This window comes from Neurospora tetrasperma (assembly GCF_000213175.1).
Source record: "Neurospora tetrasperma FGSC 2508 unplaced genomic scaffold NEUTE1scaffold_1, whole genome shotgun sequence".
Taxonomy (NCBI): Eukaryota; Fungi; Ascomycota; class Sordariomycetes; order Sordariales; family Sordariaceae; genus Neurospora; species Neurospora tetrasperma.
In genome coordinates this window covers 921,719-938,312 of record NW_009799099.1, presented here as the reverse complement: position 1 = coordinate 938,312, position 16,594 = coordinate 921,719, and the positions used below count along the sequence as shown (strand labels likewise).

Sequence of the window (16,594 nt, the reverse complement as noted above, 5' to 3'; positions counted from 1 at the left end):
TTTTTACCCCTCCTTCTCTCCTTCAGTCCTCCCCAGCTAGCTAGCTAACACTCAAAACCCCCAAAAACACAGGCCGAAGAACAAGGCTTCTCGGAATTCCACCTCTACGTCTGCGCTGCCTTCCTCGTCAAATGGTCCGACAAGCTCGTCAAGATGGACTTCCAAGAGATCATGATGTTTCTGCAATCCTTGCCGACGCGCGAGTGGACAGAGAAGGACATTGAGCTCTTGCTCAGCGAGGCCTACATCTGGCAGAGCCTGTTCAAGGGGTCCTCGGCGCATCTGAAAGGGCAGCCGAGCAGTAGGGCGCACTCGTTGAACTTTCAGCTTTGAGCCCGAGCCGAGCCCCTTGAGTTTGAGTTTGAGCTATCAGTGCAGGGGAAAGATACGAAAGAAAGAAAGAAAGAAAGAAAGAAAGGTGTTCGATTCGAAGTAAGTGGGTGGGTGGGTGGAATCGGCGCGACACAAGGCAAAGAAAGACAACAAACAGCTGTCCTGGGGACACGCTCTATCAACTTAAGTCTCGGCTAATTGAGCCGGTTCCTTATGTTGTGGCACCCACTCATATAAACAGTTGACGAAGAAAAAATTACAATAATTCATCGAAGAAGAGGAGGATGCAAGAAGCATATATGGCTGGATGGGCTGGGATGAGATGGGATGGACGAATCAAAGGTCAAAGAGGAAGCAAAACAGAGATACCAATTGGCTAGTAAAGAGAGAGAGAGAGAGAGAGAAAGAGAGAGACGGGGAGAGAAACGTAAAGCAGGTACGAAAACAAGAGTACATAAGCTTCTAGAGTAAAGATCACTTGTAGTAATATACATAATACCACGTTATTGGAAAGAAGAAAATTTGGCAGCGGATGATACAGGGTTTTCAATATTTACAATGGTTGGGCAACTCAATCAACAACCGTCATACACAATATTTACCCATCTTCATGTCACGGAGAAAATTGATAAAACGAGCGGGAAACGAAGTTCAAATACACTATCTGAATAGGTTCCCATGATACGCTTCCAGATCTCCAGCGTAAGTACATGTGAATAGCTATGACCGTTCACACCTACTCCTCTTTCGTACCCTTCTATCTGATGAGTTCCAACGCTGTTTCTTTCTTTTCTTTCTTTTTTCTCTTGCCTTTCTTTTTTGATTTTCTTGTTTTTCCTTTCTTGTCCATGTTGAGACTCCTCCCATTTCTCTTTTCTGTTTGAAAACTATCTCTACCCCATCTCTGGTCATAAATAATGAGTGACTTTAGTTAGGAAATCCAGAGGGACGAATATCAACTAACTATCAAACGCAGTGCTCACTGGATTGGCCAGGCTTATCAACCGACAACTTCTCTTTTAAGGAGGGTATGGGAGTGAGTGAGCCTGGACGAGAGAGTCCCTGTGAAGCACGCTTGAAAACGAAGTGAAAAAATACTAACTCGGGCTGGTGGTACGTGAAAGCTTAAGACTGGAGTGAGCGTATCGGTGTAAACCAACCACTCTCTGCGTTGATTGACTTGCAGGCTTTGCCGTTTCATTCGGTCATCATTCCACGACCACCTGCCCGGAAGCAACAGATCGAGTGGTAACTTCTTCCTGGGTAGGTCGCATTTGACCAGGCGCCTCCGCAACCATGCAAATTCGACCGCCAGCTAACCCAACGTTTTGCCCCCGATACCAAGTGTGGGTCGACCTCCCCCGGCTCCGTACATCCGAGGATGACAAAACCCTCCTTAGATACCCGTCCGTCGCCCGAGTCCGTTTGACGTCTGATTTAGTGTGCGACCTTAGACGAAGGTGTGTGAAGATGCCTTGTTCCCGTCTGCTTGGGGTTCAGCTTGCACGAGACTATTGCGCAGAAGGTATGTAGGCTGATCACCCACACTTTGGAGAAGCCTATGTGAAGGATTGGCTTTCAGAGAGCAGCAACAACTCCTTGCAGCTTCAGTTGAGCAAATCCAAGCTGGAGAAGGGTAAGTTGTCTTCTGCCCGCCAGCCCGAAGGCTATCGGTAGCGTGTCAACAGAACAAATCTGTCATGCTCACCAAGTGACACATAATAGGTCCATATGCTATACCACCGTTTAGGTTCAAGAGAACTATAAGCATTGTGTCGTGCGCTTCCACGAGAGGAAGAGGGAGACCAACAACGCCTAGGAGCTAATCGCTCAATCGAAACCTGTCCCGATCTGGCTTGCAAAAGCAGTGCTGACGCTCTTCTCGTCGTCATCGTAACGGCGATATCCGTTGCCGACTCCCATACGACCATTGCTCTCGACATACTGCTTAAGGCGATCGCTCTGGCTGTAAGAAGTAGGGCGGGCTGATCCGATGGCCTCGCTAAGGCCAGCACCAAGACTCGCGCCGCCCTGTCCGATACCCTTGCCGCCAATGACACTGGAAGTGGCATCAGTGAACTCGCTGTTGGCGACGCTTTCGCCTGCGATACTCTCTGTCGCACGACCACGGCCCTTGGCGCCCGGCCGTCCGTTGGGACCAGCACACGGCAGACCAGCCCACGCCTCAGGGTGGAAGTTCGAGAACATGGCAGGGTAACCAGAGCTCAAAGCAGCACCTCCCAGGGCGGAGCTGTGGATGGAAGAGACATCATCCGGGATGTACGAGACCATAGAACCAGTCTCATAATCCCTGACGGAGCCGGCAGTCAAGGGAGCAGCGAACCGGCCATTAGAGGGACCGCTGGCAACATGTTGAGTATGGCTGCGCTGCGGCCGGTAGGCCTGGCGAGGCCTGCCAAACTGCAAGAGAGAAGGCTGGAGGTTTGTGAGGGGACCTTCGACGAGACACTTCTTGTCTTTGAAGTGGACGAGAAGGTGGTGCCAGAGCTCATGCTTGCAGAGAACCTTGGGATTGCCAATAATCACCAGACCGTACTTGGCACGAGTGAGGGCGACATTGAGACGACGGGGATCCGAAAGGAAACCAATGCCTTGGTTCTCGTTGGAGCGAACGCAGGACAGCACAATGAAATCCTTCTCTCGACCCTGGAAGGCATCCACGGAAGCGACTTCAACTTCCCTGTAGGATTCCTTCTTGAACGTGCCAGTGTTCTGCATGGTATTGACAATGTAGCTGCGCTGGCCCTCGTACGGCGTAATGACACCGATATCAGCAGGCTTAACGCCAGCCTTGAAGAAGCGCGTGACAATCTTCTCGACGTTGGCAGCCTCCGTCCGGTTGAGGTACGACGTGCCCGAGGCCGAAATTTCCTCGTTGCCCAAGTTGGACCAGAACATCATTGGAGTCTCAGGGACCGGCCAGGGGAAGTCAACATCCTTGCGGAGTCTCTCGGCGGCAGTGACGCCGTTTTGCAACGATCCTTCGTAGAACATATTGGAGGGGAACTCAGAGAGGCAAGGATGCATACGATACTGGACCTTCAAGCGAATGGGGGTAAACTGAAGCTTGACCAACCTCTCGAAGAGCGACTGGTTAAGGCCAGCCTTGGCGGCCTTCTTGTTCATGATGACAGGGCCAAGCTGCTTGTGGTCACCAACCAAGACAACCTGCTTACATCCAAGGACCAGTGGAATCATGCACTCGGGTTCGGCAGACTGTGTAGACTCGTCGATGAGCACGTTACGGAACTTCATCTTGGAAAGTCGCGGATCTCCGGCACCAACACAGGTGCAGCACACTACATCAGCGTTCTGCAGGATCTCACGCTCGGCCTGGCGCGTCAGCTGCTTGAACCTCTTTTCATCCTGAGAAGACAGCTCGCCGGTCTCGGTCTTGAGCTTGACGAGACCATCAAGTTCCTTGTTGGTAGTATTCATGCGAACTTGCTCGTGGAGAGCCAGGAAACTGACGGAGGACTCGACATCCTCACGGGACTTGGCGGTCAAGCGAACGACCTTCAGGCCGGTTCTGTGGATCCTCTCACAGAGCTGGTCCACAGCAACGTTGGATGGGGCGCAAACGAGAACTTGGCTGTTGCTCATCTTGGCAAGATGGTAGATGATGGTGGCCGAAGTGACGGTTTTGCCAGTTCCCGGAGGGCCCTGGATAAGGCTCAGAGGGTTGGACAAGACCTGCTTGATGGCGGCAATTTGGCTGGCATTGAGTTCAGGGAGACCAGGAACGTGGAACTTTTTGGGCATCGTAATCTTTGTCGGGGCAACCTGAACTTCGTGTCCAAGCAGCTTGTGGAAGATGTAACCAGAAACACTCATCTCGTCGACGGCAAAGGTCTTCATGGCCAGCTGCATGCGGTCATAGGAAGTCGCTTTCCACACATAGTCGGCCGAGAAATTGTGTGTGCATTCCGTGGGGACAGACTTGTCATTGGCTGACTTGCGAAGTTCCACCTCAACCTCGTCGGACTGGTTGTTGGGAATCTTGATAACATATCCAACACCCTCCCAAGGCGGGCGCAGCTCTCCCTTGTACTTGAGACGCATCTCATCGCCAACGGCCAGCTTAACGTCACCGGACTCGATCTTGGGAAGGATGAAGCTGGCGACATGTTTGCTGTTGAGACCCAGATGCCAGCGGACTTGAAGGCCATCCTCAGACTGGGCCTCCTTCAGCTTCTTGTCGTAGTCGGATTCCATCTTGACGAGAGGGCCGAAAATGTTCTGATAATGATAGGGGTCGTCGTACTTGAGCAAGACCGGGTGAGGATCATCATCGACTCCGGCACTCTTTTCGAGATCGGCAACAGTCGCGTTCGGTGCCTCCTTCCACATTTCCTCGAGCTTGGCAATCATGGGCGGCGTGAGATGGCGAGCACGAAGCTGCTCAGCATCCGTGGGAGGGGTGACGAGCCAGTTGAGGAAAGCCCTGTCTTCGATCAAGGGTTGCCACCTGGATATATCCCAGCTCATATCCTTGGTTGACGTACTAGCACCACACGGCTGGCGGCAGAGGAGGACCACGACCGTGTCTGACTTGGCAGGGATGAAACCGAGGATGAAGACATTCTTGGTGCCGCAGTTGTAACATTCGAGGACGGTATCGCCGAGGGAGGACTCGGGGTGAAGTTGAACTTCCTTGTGGCGGGCGCGAACAAGGTGGTTGACGATATGGGACGAGAAGGCGCTTCCTTTGGCGCTGCAGAACCACTTGTTGCAGGTAAGACACTTGACGACGCTGGAGGGCGAGTGGATGCCACAGTAGGCACAGGCGTGGGGAGGCAGTTCCTTCTCCTCCACGGGGGCATCCAGCTTGAGGCTCTTCATGCCGTCGACTGGAACGCTGGCCAAACTCTCGTCATCATCGTCATCAAGGACCTCGGTCTCGTTGTCGTCGTCATCGTGGCGGCGTCTACCATTGCCGCGGGGACCACGTCCACCGTAGACACCGTAGAGGAGGTTTTCATCGGGATCGATATTGGACAGTTCGTCGGAGCCACCGGCCTTGATGGCGGCAGCAGAGTCGGAAACCAAGTGGTTTCCAAGGTGTGTGAAGGACACCTCCATGTTGGCCATGATGGCGAGTGGGTTGACGGAGGTAAACTCTGGAGCACCAGCAACTAGTCAGTAAAATGTCTGGAAGGAAAAGCCGAACAGTAACGTAGGTTCAGGCAGGTATCGTTGGGGAACGAGATAAGTAAGGTACTGTTGGTATACGCCGCGGTCCAGTCTGTAGCTGTTGAGCGGGCTGTTGGGGAGGGATGTGTATTTCAGTGTTTACATGAACATGGCACGCAAACAAGCGGCGTACCTTGGAGAGTTCACACCCGGAAGTTTTGTCGAAAGGTAAAAGGTGTGGCTGTCGTATTGCGGGTTGTCGCAATGCGGGACTCTGGAAAGATGTAGATTATGGGCTTGGAAGTCGTCTAAAAGGTCACATCATCGCATAACGGATTGGATCGGCGAGCGGGCTGTGTTGCGCGCGGGGGCTTTCGAAACGACGACACTGCCAGAACGTCGAGGTGCTGATGCAGTGTGAGACTACTGATCGGCTCGCTTAAGATTGTTCTTGGTGTTGTGAAGCAAATGGTTTGGTTGCCGCCGTTCAAGGTCACGGTTGTTGTTTGCTTGGGGAATTTTGCCGGTGGCCGACTTCAGTTTGTGTTGGCGGACGGGTCACGGTTGCGGTTGGAGGTTCGTTGTTTGATATCCGACGGCCTTCTATCAGCAGCAGCCTCCAGTTCTGGGCTCAGCTGTTTGAGAGGCACAGTCATAGCGCCTGAAACTGCCCTGTATTCTAGAAAGCGGGCAGCAAGCTGAGTACAGTACTGGGAAACCGGCAGAAGCCAGGGTAAGGTGGCGTTGTAAGTACCTAGAGGTAGGTACTTCTACCTAGCCAGGCGCGATCTCATTCCCGGCAGGCGCAAATCGACGGGAAGCCGATAAGTATCCGCCAAGTTGAAAGGGTCCGTGCACCTCGCGCTTAGTCCCATTTGATTGTAACTTTTTTGACTTTTTTCTCTGTGAACACCCCTGTCGTCACCAACCACTCCGCCCTCCACTATCGACCCGGACATCTGAATTTCTGCCAGTCTTCGCAGCCTTAATTCTTATCGACAACCTCACTACCACTTCGACAACACGACTCTTCGAGCTCGGCGCAATCGCTTCCACCGAATCACTTATTACCGTCTGATAAGAGTTTCAACACAGCAAGATGATTGTAAGTGTCCCAGTCTACTCGTCATCATCTTCTCCAAGCTTCTCAATGTCCATGACTGACAACTGCAATAGAGAAAGCAAGCTCGCCAAAGGCGGGACTACCTTTACCGAAGAGCCCTCCTGCTCAAGGAGGCCGAGGTTGCAGAGAAGCGCGCCAAGCTAAGGTCTGCCCTGGCCTCGGGCAAGCCACTCGACCCCGAGATCGCGAAGGACAAGGAACTGCGAAAGGACTACGACTACGATGTTTCGAGGGATGTGAACGAAGACGCCATAGAAATCGACGACGAATACTCGGAGTTGTCGGGTGTCATTGACCCCAGAATCTTGGTCACGACAAGTCGCGATCCCTCCAGCAGACTCGGCCAGTTCAGCAAGGAAATCCGTCTCCTACTACCCACCAGTGTTCGACTGAACCGTGGTAACCTCGTTTTGGAAGACCTTGTTGGTGCCGCCAAGGCGCAAAACTTGACGGATGTTGTTTTGCTACACGAGCATCGTGGTGTCCCTACCGCCATGACCATCTCCCATTTCGTACGTTGTCCCATCAGGCATGTTGCTGTACTTGCGCAAGGCGTTTTCTAACCATTGCTACAGCCCCATGGCCCGACGCTCATGGTCTCCCTCCACAACGTCGTTCTCCGCGCCGATATTCCCAAGTCGATAAAGGGCACAGTCAGCGAAAGCTACCCCAGGCTAATCTTCGAGGGCTTCAGCACCAAGCTCGGTGAGCGGGTGGTCAAGATCCTTAAGCACCTCTTCCCTCCCCGCGAGCCGACACAGAAACCCAATGTTGGCAACAGAGTCATCACATTTGTCAACAACGACGATACGATTGAGGTTAGGCACCACGTCTATGTCCGTACCTCGTACGACTCGGTCGAGCTCAGTGAGGTTGGACCCCGGTTTACGATGAAGCCCTTCAAGATCACCATGGGCACCCTCGACAACAAGGATGCGGATACCGAATGGCACCTCAGCCAGTACACCAGGACCAGCAGGAAAAAGAACTACTTTTAAGCGGTGATTGGAACGAAAGGGCCGCTATAGTCGTGTGGTTATCGGTTGGATATTGATTGCGCCGGACAAGCCCGAAAAAAGGGTAGCCAGGAGAAACGCAAAGACACTATCTGGTGGCGGAAAGCCCTTCTCACCAATTTGTCTGCTGCTCAGTAACAGGAGGCAATGGGAAGACCGCTCAGATGCCTAGGCGAATTCACGCTTATATCCTCCTCTACCGCCCGAGGTAGAACGTGGCTGGCCAAGATAGCGAGTCTTGTGTTCCAGCTTCGGCGCTCTGGTGGAACCATAAATGATAGCATCAAGGTCTGACTGGTGATCGGCGTGGTTGCTGGGTCGGCTGCTTGCCGAGTGGCTGTGAGGACCGGAAGGTTCCCGCGGTGAAACGAGCATGTCATGTCTATCAACGACATGTCATCACTACTGGAGGTAACGCACGCAACGATCGGGCTGGAGGATGGGACAAGAATGGGAGCAGCAGTCTCATGAGATACCAATGTTGGGATTTGGATGTAATTTTAAGAGCATTGGGTTCACATATCAGGATACGGACCGGAGTTGAGGGTGTAAGGGTATCATTTCTCAGCTGAGCGCGGAATAAACAAAACATGTGATCGAACGGGTGTTCCAATTCGGTACTGAGTGCTGGCATGCAAAGAAAGAAAGGCGGTTTGAGCGGCTCAGCAGCAAGCCGGGGACACGGCTGAAGTCTGCAACTCAATGAGATCAGATCAGAAACATAAAGCAATTACTCGATGAACTCGAAATATGACCTGCCAAGCTTTCTACCAGTGGGAAGAAAAAGGACCCCTTTTCTCCTTGGGGCTCCATTCCAAACAAAAGGGGGCGCGTCGACGTGGAGACGGCAGTGTCCCGTGGGGCCGCCTGCACGCTCTGTTGGAGGTTCCACACGATTGGTTCCTCACTTCCAACTCTGGGGACAGCGCAAGTGCCAATTGCCGCTTCACAATTGACGATATCGTCACAGGGCGGCAACAGAAAGATTTCTAACTTTTCCATTCCTCTGCCATTGGAGAATTACGCGATCAAAGTTTGCCATCCTCCCGTCCACGTGGTGAATGCGACGATAAGTCGGGGGTTTTGACAGCGGAGATTTTATCACGTTTCACACTCCGAGTTCATGAGGCTGTTAAAGCTGTACTTTGCGGTGCCCTCTTCCTTGCCATCTTTTGACAAGAACAGTCTCTCAGCAGTCAGTCGTCAGCTCTTGAAGCTTGTGCCTTGATGCTGCATTTCGTGCAGGCTGCAGCTGACCTTGGGCACAGCAACAACTGGAGATGTGGGTCGGAAACCCGCTGTGACCGAGACTCTTTTCCCATTGTGGTTTTGAGTCGGAGTCTGGCTCAGCATTCATCATCAACAGAGAGACAGGGATATGGATCATCCATAGCCACGGTTCAAGACAGCTCCGTGGAATATGTGTGTAGAAGCTGGAAATATAGTACAAACTCATCTGCAAACACCTTTCAGCCTCTCTCTCAACCACCGCCCTGTTCAGCCCTTCTCCCCTCTGGAGCTTCGATACATATAATTCTAGGCCTTCCATCGATCAACGTCGTTCAGGATTCGTGTCCTGCAATGTGAAGAACGTCTCTGATTTCATCGCATCGCTTGAGGTGTACAATAGATTGGACGAATGAAATATATCTTTTATCACTGGTACCATTCATATCTAGAAGCCAACTTCTCTGAACATTTTCGCTCCGACACGAAGAATCAAGAACACGGAACCTTGTTAGAAACAAGAGCAAGAAAAACACGAGAAGAAGGATTTTGCGGGTCATTCGCTCCGTCCGGCCTCGGTACCTTGCTAACGAAAACTGCCCTGAAACTATTCCGTCTTGGGACGACTAAGCCGTACTGCGTTAACAGCTCATGGCCGCACCGCCAAAAACTTGCCCGGCGTTAGAAGATCGCCAGCCCACAGCCCGCTTCCTTGGCCCCAAACCATTGGCCATTGGTCGCCCCTGGAACACTCCGTCGCTGCTGCACCCCCAAATTTAAACGAGAAGCGCTCCGTCGCTGCAGGTCACTGCCCTCTCCGTCTTTTTGCATTCGTTCGGTGACTGGTCAGAGCAGAAAGAACTAAGCAGCCTGTTCAAACGTCCGACGGTCTTTTTCGCTCGAGTTAGGTCAGCGGGCGGCATCATCCATCAATCAGTTCATGTGAGGCTGGGCTCTTGTTCTTACCTTCAGTTCCTTACAACACTCCTTCCTTCCGAGGTTCCCTTGTTGTCAAGTTGTCTTCGACCACCACTTTCAGTTGCGACAACAAAAACACTGCAGTCAATACCACCCGGCGCCCCCGGTCTTCCATCCGTACCTACCCACCCAGGTTATTCCTATCTTAATCCATTAATCTATTGGCCTCTCCCCTCTTATTGTCACCATAGGGAAAATCGACAACCGCCAACCACTCCACCGGCACATTCAAGTCCGTGCAATTGAATCGAGCACAAGCGGCTTCATCTCAGAATTATCCAAACAGTAGCAACCATGTCTTATAATCAAAATCCCTACGGTCAGCCTAGCCCTTACAACGACGGTCCTTCGGCCGAGGGCGGTTATGGCGGCAGCTATGGCGGCAACTATGGTGGAGGTTACGACAACAACGGCTACGGTCAAGTGAGCAAGCTCCCTCAAAATTGTCCTTTGACGAACCTCTTCATCGCATCTCTCGACTCATTCAATCCGATCATATCGCGAGGTCATGGTCGCAATGCAATTAACTAACCTACTCCCTTGCAGCAGCCCGAATCACACGAGATGCAGACATATGGCCAGCAACAACGTCAACCTCACGGCCCTGATACCACGGCCACCGGCGCTCCTCTATCCCAGCAAGAATTCTTGAACAGTGTCCGCGACGTCGAAGGCCACATCCAACAGTTCCGCGCAAACCTCGACCAGATCCGCACTCTTCACCAACAGTCCCTCTCCGATACCAGCGGCCGCCCGCCCCCAGGCCTCGAGCAGCTGCAGGCCGTGACCGAGCAGCTCAAGTCACAGATCAAGACCGAAGTCGACAACCTTGTCTCTGATGCCACCCGGACCGGCGACGGTACCTTCAACACCAAGAAGCGCCAGGCCGAGCGCCTCAGGGATCTGTACAAGGATGCTATTCAGGCCTACCTTGTGGAGGAGCGCCGCCACAAGGGCCAGATTGGCGAGCAGGCCGTTCGTCAGCTGTTGATTGTCAACCCCGATGCGACGCCCCAGGAACAGGATGCTGTGCGCAACGGCGACATGCAGCAGGATCAGATCTTCCAGAGTGCTGTATGTTGTTCTCCATTGAATCTCTTACTTTTACGCTTGCTAATTCCTGCCCAATAGCTCCTACAATCTAACCGCGTCGGCGCCGCCAAGGCCGTCCTCGGCAACGTACAAGCCCGCCACCAGGAACTCCTCCGCGTCGAGCAATCGATGCAAGAGCTCGCCCAACTCTTCGAGTACCTCAACACGCTCATCGTGCAGCAGGGCGAGGTCATCGCCGACGTGGTACAAAAGACGGAGCAGGTCAACGACAACATGGACAAGGGCATCCAGGAGGTTGACAAGGGCGTCAAGCACGCACGCAACCGCCGCAAGCTCAAATGGTACTGCTTGCTGGTGTGCGTGCTCATCATCATTGCCATTGCGCTCGGTGTCGGCCTGGGCGTCTACTTCTCGAACAAGAAGAATTAGAGATTCGGTGGTGGTTCGGGAGGTTCAGACGCAGATGAGGCTGGTGGCTTGAAAGGGGCCACGCCGCCGCCGTCGCAGCAGCAGCAGCAGGCGCAACAGCAGTCACAGTCGCAGGCGCAGGTGATCCCTCCTGTGCCGGTTATTCCTCCACTAGCTCCGATACCTGTGCCGCTCCCAACGGTTGTTCCAGCGCCAGTGCCTTCAGGCGGAGGTAACCACGCTTATGCTCCTCAGGCTCAAGGACTAAGTTGGAACGCGACGGTGGCTGGAGAGAAGAGATTTTACAGTGCGGGCTGGTAATGGCCCCTACCAAACTCGACACATACACAACTAATACCCATGAGAGAAGAGAAAGGAGAAAGAAAGAGGGGAGTGGAAACGGATATATATGATATTCATACGGGTTGATATGTCAGCAAAGCATGTTTTACGCGAACGAACTGTATCAGGACAACACACCCCGGGACGTAATAATCACGAACGACGCATGGATGGATGGACGGATGGAACGGTGGATGACGGATGGACGGATTGAGGGTTTCTTTTTTTTTTTTTTTTTTTTTTTTTTTTCCATGTTTCTTCTTGAGGTGTGCTACGGCTCAGCTGCTTCTTCATGTTATACTCCCCCCCGTATGGTTTTTTGGTGCAAAACTTGTTTACATTAGTAATTACTTTTTTTCTTCTAACTCCGGATGGGCTGTGTTTTGATTTCGGTTTGCAGTTTCGACGTTGTGTATGACTGGAGCGAAAGAAAAACAATAGAACCGATCGATATAAACGCAACAAACCACACTCGCTCCTGTTGAAACCGAAACAGGGAGTTAGTTCCACGGCTCAGCTCTACGGACTCTGTAATATAAAGAAGCAGAGGCATGTGATAGCTAAGCAACATGCTCGTTAGTTAGGGTCTTTGGTACGTAGTGAGTAAACCTATACGGTTTCAAGCAATCAAGCTTAAATGGACTACTGACTGTGGAAGTATACTAACCTGAATCTTTTATCACACGTTCCTCAAGGGCGTCCGCTACCACTGGCTTTTCACTCATAGTGCACTTCTTCACTTCAATCTCACTCTCCCCGTCTTCTTTAATGCGTTCTCACAACCACTCTTTCATTTCTCCACACCTCTCTCACTACATCTTTCTTTATTTATACTCCTCTCCAAGTTACTTGACCAATCACTTCACCCAGCCCCGAAACATCCTAAACACCAAGAAAAAGTCTTCATACAAATCTCCGAAGAACAATGAGAAGGAGTTTGTCCATCCATCTAACGACCTACTAACCATACATAGATATATCTATCCTGTAACTACTCACTTACCTAACCATCACGGCAATGCTCTCTTTATGGCGAGCTCTTTGCGCTTTCATGAACTAAGTGCTCCACAGGCTTGCTGCTGCTCTTGAACAAGTTGCGAGGGTTTAAGTGAGATATATGGTAGGTAGGTGGTAAAAAGAAAGTGATGTACGTGCGTATTGGGATAAAGTCAGCGGAATGCGTGGTGGTTTTGTGCCGGGTCTTACCTGTGTAGAGCATGTATCGTTAGCAAAGTGGCTGGGATTTCGAAGAATAGCAGGTAATTGGAGAGTGGAAAAGACCGCAAAAAAAAAAAAAAAAAAAAAAGGCGTCGGGAATCGGTGGTTGGGCTTGTTTCCAGGGTTTTTTTTTTTTTTTTTTTTTTTTTTTTTTTTTTTTTTTTTTTTTTTTTTTTGGGAGGGTGAGATTGGCTATTTCTGGGGTTGCTTAGAATTTGAGTCTAACTTTTGATATGAAAGGTGAGGAGGCCCCGAGAGATCACCCCGTACGGATGTCCCACGTTGGTTCTTATCGATATGTCTCATTTTCATCTTCATTCTCGTTTGTGTTGTGTGGTTGAGGGTATTTAAGCTCGTTTACTACAAATTCAAGGTGAGTATATACAGCATACTACTTCGTTATTTAATTAAGAACATACCGAACTCCATCTGTGAGTTGGTCCATAAAAGCAGATAGAGAGAAGAGCATTGAGATCAACTCCATATTCAACCAAAATCAAATGCCAATTTGACCACCCAGAAGCGTAACATGACATAACATGATATATGATGATGATGATAATAAATTGATGATGACGAATGTGTAGTGACGAGGTCGTGTGGAATCGAGAGAGAGAGAGAGAGAGAGAGAGAGAGAGAGGGAGGGAGAAGAGAGAGAAGTATTAAAAAAAGCATTGCATCCTATCCCATCCAGGCCAACCTATGTAAAACACCATCCATCCATTCCCGCGTCCCCTTACCACCGACAGCCATCCTCAATCTCCTTACACCGTTACAGCAGTAGCAACAACCAAAAATGAACCCTTTCTAATGTACAACACTGCTTTTTACTTCGTTTCAAAACTTCATCGCTTTCTTTATTTCTCTTCCTTTTTTATGCTGCTAGAGTAATCTTGACATGCTTTTACCGCATGCCGGGACCACCGCTCATGCCCTGGAGCTTGCTGGCGAGCTCGGGGTAGTTCTCCTGTACCTGGATCTGTGTCCTCGTGGCCTCGGCGTAGGAAAGGGCGTTAACAAGTTCGCCTTCGGTGCGGGCGAGCTCGGCGGCACGCTCAAAGAACTTGAGGGCCTCGACGACCTTGCCCTGCTGGAGAAGGAGCTGGGCCATGGTGGCGACGGCGATGTCGCACTCAGGGTCGACTGGAAGCGTTGATGTTAGCACCCAACATATGATGACTTGGTTCAAAAATAGGGCTATCTTACTGATGAGGGCCTTCTCGCAGAGCTGCTCAGCTTCGGCATAATCCTGCTTCCACTGGAAGAGGGCAAGAGCCTTGTTGATGAGGGGGAGAACGTTCATGCACATGGGCTTGGTCTCCTTCTCGAGGGCGATCGCGGTATCGAACTTCTCAATGGCTTCCTGGAACTTGTTCTGGTCGAGAAGAAGCTCGCCATAGTAGTTGTAGACATCGGGAGTCTGGTCGAAGTTCTTCATGCAGCGGCGGAAGGTGGCCATGGAAGAGGCAATGGAGCCCATCTTGTACTGGGTGACACCAAGCTGGATGTGGGAGAAGATGAAGTCGGAGTCGAGATCGATGGACTTCTGGTAATCCTTGGCAGCCTCGGCGAACTCCCCCTTGATAAAGTGGAGCTGGGCGCGGTGGTAGTAGATATCAGGGTCCTCGGCGTTCTGCTCAATGGCCTTGTTGAAGTCCTCCTCGGCCTTGTCGGGGTGACCTATAAAAAGAATTAACACAGATTTAAGTTAACAGTTGAAGACAAAGACTTACCGAGCTCAAGGTTCATGCTAGCACGCTTGATGTAGCTCTGGGTCATGGCAGGGTCGAGCTCGATGGACTTGCTGAGATCGGCGAGAGCCTCCTCGTGCTTGCCCATGAGGCAGTGGAAGGTACCACGGAGGTTGTAGGCAAGAGCCTCGTGAGGGCCGAGCTCACCGAGGTCGAGGGCCTTCTTGAAGGCGGCAGAGCCCTCTTCATAACCAGTACCAGTCTTGCTCTCCAAGTGCTTCAAGCCAAGCTGCAGCTGACCAAGACCGGTCTCCTCAGAGAGCTCAACAGAGTCCTCGAGACCCTCGGGACGGGGCTTGGAGCGGAAGCTCTGGAGGTAGTTGCCGACAAAGGTGGAGCTGGGGAGCTTGGGAGGCTTTGTCTCGAGGATTTCCTTGGCCTTGTTCTCGGCGAACTTCTTGAGGAGGCGCTCGACGGCCTGGGCGCTCTGCTCGTTGCGGAAGCCGTCGATGATGCAGCTGGCAGTGAAGTCGAGGAGAGCGTCGCTGTAGCGGCTAAGCTGGTCGTAGGCATTGGCACGGCGGTTCAGGGCCTTGACGTAGTGGGGGTCGAGCTTGAGGGCGGCGGTGGTATCGGCGACAACCTGCTCCCACTGGGCGAGGGCATTGTGGCAAGCGGCGCGGTTGGAGTAGTAGACGGGGTCGGGCTTGCAGATGATGGCCTTGGAGTAAAGGTCGATGGCCTTGTTGAAGTCCTTGGAACCGTAGGCCTTGTTTCCGAGCTCCTTCAACTTGGCGGCGTACGCCTTGCGCTCGTCCTCGGATAGCCTGACGACGGATTCCTCATCGATCTCGGGCAGCTCGTCGGCGCTCTCGACGGCGGCGGCCTTGGGTTGTGTGGGAGCGGCCTCTTCTGTCTTGGAAGTAGAAGCCTTCTCGGCCTCCTCCTTTTCGGCCTGCTTCCGTTTCCTCCTTTCCTTCTTGCTGAGCTTGGGACCGGACTCCTTCTGCTCCTGGGGGAGTGGGCGCAAACGTTAGTAAACGAGAAGACCTCATGCAGCTGGGCAGGGCGCAGGACAGCAGCGGGACGCGGGACGCGGGAAGATGCGCGGGAGAAGAATGCAACGTACTGATCCCTTGCGGAGATAGTAGACAACACCGGCGGTGGTGATGACAACGGAAACACCAGCAATGGTGTAGACAACAGCCTTGTGCTCCGAGACCCAGTTGGAGACGCGGTCCCAGATGGACGAGTCGGCCGGGACAGTGACGGGCGTGGCCGCCGGGATGGGGACGGAGGGCGGCGGGATGGTGGGAGCCATGGTTATTATGTGGTGATGGGTGTAGGAGAACCTCTAGTAGATAAGGTAAACAATCAGGGTATATACTAGATCGGAGTCGGCAGAGGGACGACCGAATGGCAAGGCTAGGTAATCGAGGAGACGAAGGGACGGCGGCGGCGGCGGCAAGTTCAGAGACAGATTCCGGCAACTGCTTCAATTGCAGTAACAAGTGAAGTTCCTCTATTTTTTTGAGTGGATGATGCGGGTTCGTTCGCATGGGTCGGACCCGGACTTGGATAGGTAGCGCGGCGGGCGGCGGCCACAGCCCACGGCAACTGGACTTCAAGGTTGGGCCCGGGGTATTCCTTCACTCTACACGCAGGTTTTACCTCTTGGCACACGGCAGCGCAGTCCACAATAAGTCCACAGGTACGCGCACAGTCACTGAAAAAGGTAGCAAATGGAAACCTCAAGCTTGGTAATTGCTCGATGGCGTCGGTGGATGGGTACTGTAGATGTATGGATGTCTGTCTGCTGGGGCTCAAGCTCCGAGATCTTCGTCGTGCGAGAAAAAAAAAAGTTGTTTTTACGCGGGCGGCAGTGCGGCTGGGCAACCGGCAAACAAACTACCATACATACCTCTACGGTATTACATCTCATCAACTAAGGCCTAATGGGATGTAAATAGACAGTGTTGACCTCCAAAGTTGAGGTGGTCTGAGCTCCTTCAAGCTGCTGTTGCCAAGTCTCATCATGGCGGCCGGTACCT

At 52.2% G+C, this 16,594-nt stretch overlaps 5 protein-coding genes across 5 annotated transcripts; 3 read left to right on the top strand and 2 right to left on the bottom strand.

The window, feature by feature from the left end:
• Positions 1-72: 72 nt before the first annotated feature.
• NEUTE1DRAFT_93571 (uncharacterized protein) lies at positions 73-381 on the top strand (the record flags this gene model as incomplete). The annotated part of the gene is made up of 1 exon (XM_009849322.1): positions 73-381. A coding segment is annotated over one exon (261 nt), but the record flags the coding sequence as incomplete, so codon positions are not given.
• Positions 382-6,586: 6,205 nt separating this feature from the next.
• Positions 6,587-7,608, top strand: NEUTE1DRAFT_134364 (uncharacterized protein; the record flags this gene model as incomplete). The annotated part of the gene is made up of 3 exons (XM_009849321.1): positions 6,587-6,592; positions 6,664-7,122; positions 7,186-7,608. 3 exons carry the CDS (start codon positions 6,587-6,589, stop codon positions 7,606-7,608), a joined length of 888 nt encoding a protein of 295 aa, XP_009847623.1.
• NEUTE1DRAFT_115686 (uncharacterized protein) lies at positions 7,592-8,351 on the bottom strand (the record flags this gene model as incomplete). Its single annotated transcript, XM_009849320.1, has 1 exon — positions 7,592-8,351. One exon carries the CDS (start codon positions 8,019-8,021, stop codon positions 7,758-7,760), a length of 264 nt encoding a protein of 87 aa, XP_009847622.1.
• A 1,774-nt stretch (positions 8,352-10,125) lies between these two features.
• NEUTE1DRAFT_56564 (uncharacterized protein) lies at positions 10,126-11,651 on the top strand (the record flags this gene model as incomplete). The annotated part of the gene is made up of 3 exons (XM_009848933.1): positions 10,126-10,254; positions 10,378-10,905; positions 10,963-11,651. The coding sequence occupies 3 exons, from the start codon at positions 10,126-10,128 to the stop codon at positions 11,311-11,313; spliced, it is 1,008 nt and encodes a 335-aa protein (XP_009847235.1).
• A 1,991-nt stretch (positions 11,652-13,642) lies between these two features.
• On the bottom strand, positions 13,643-16,065 carry NEUTE1DRAFT_75247 (mitochondrial outer membrane 72K protein; the record flags this gene model as incomplete). The annotated part of the gene is made up of 4 exons (XM_009849319.1): positions 13,643-13,995; positions 14,059-14,532; positions 14,586-15,555; positions 15,673-16,065. The coding sequence occupies 4 exons, from the start codon at positions 15,862-15,864 to the stop codon at positions 13,757-13,759; spliced, it is 1,875 nt and encodes a 624-aa protein (XP_009847621.1).
• Between the last annotated feature and the right edge of the window lie 529 nt (positions 16,066-16,594).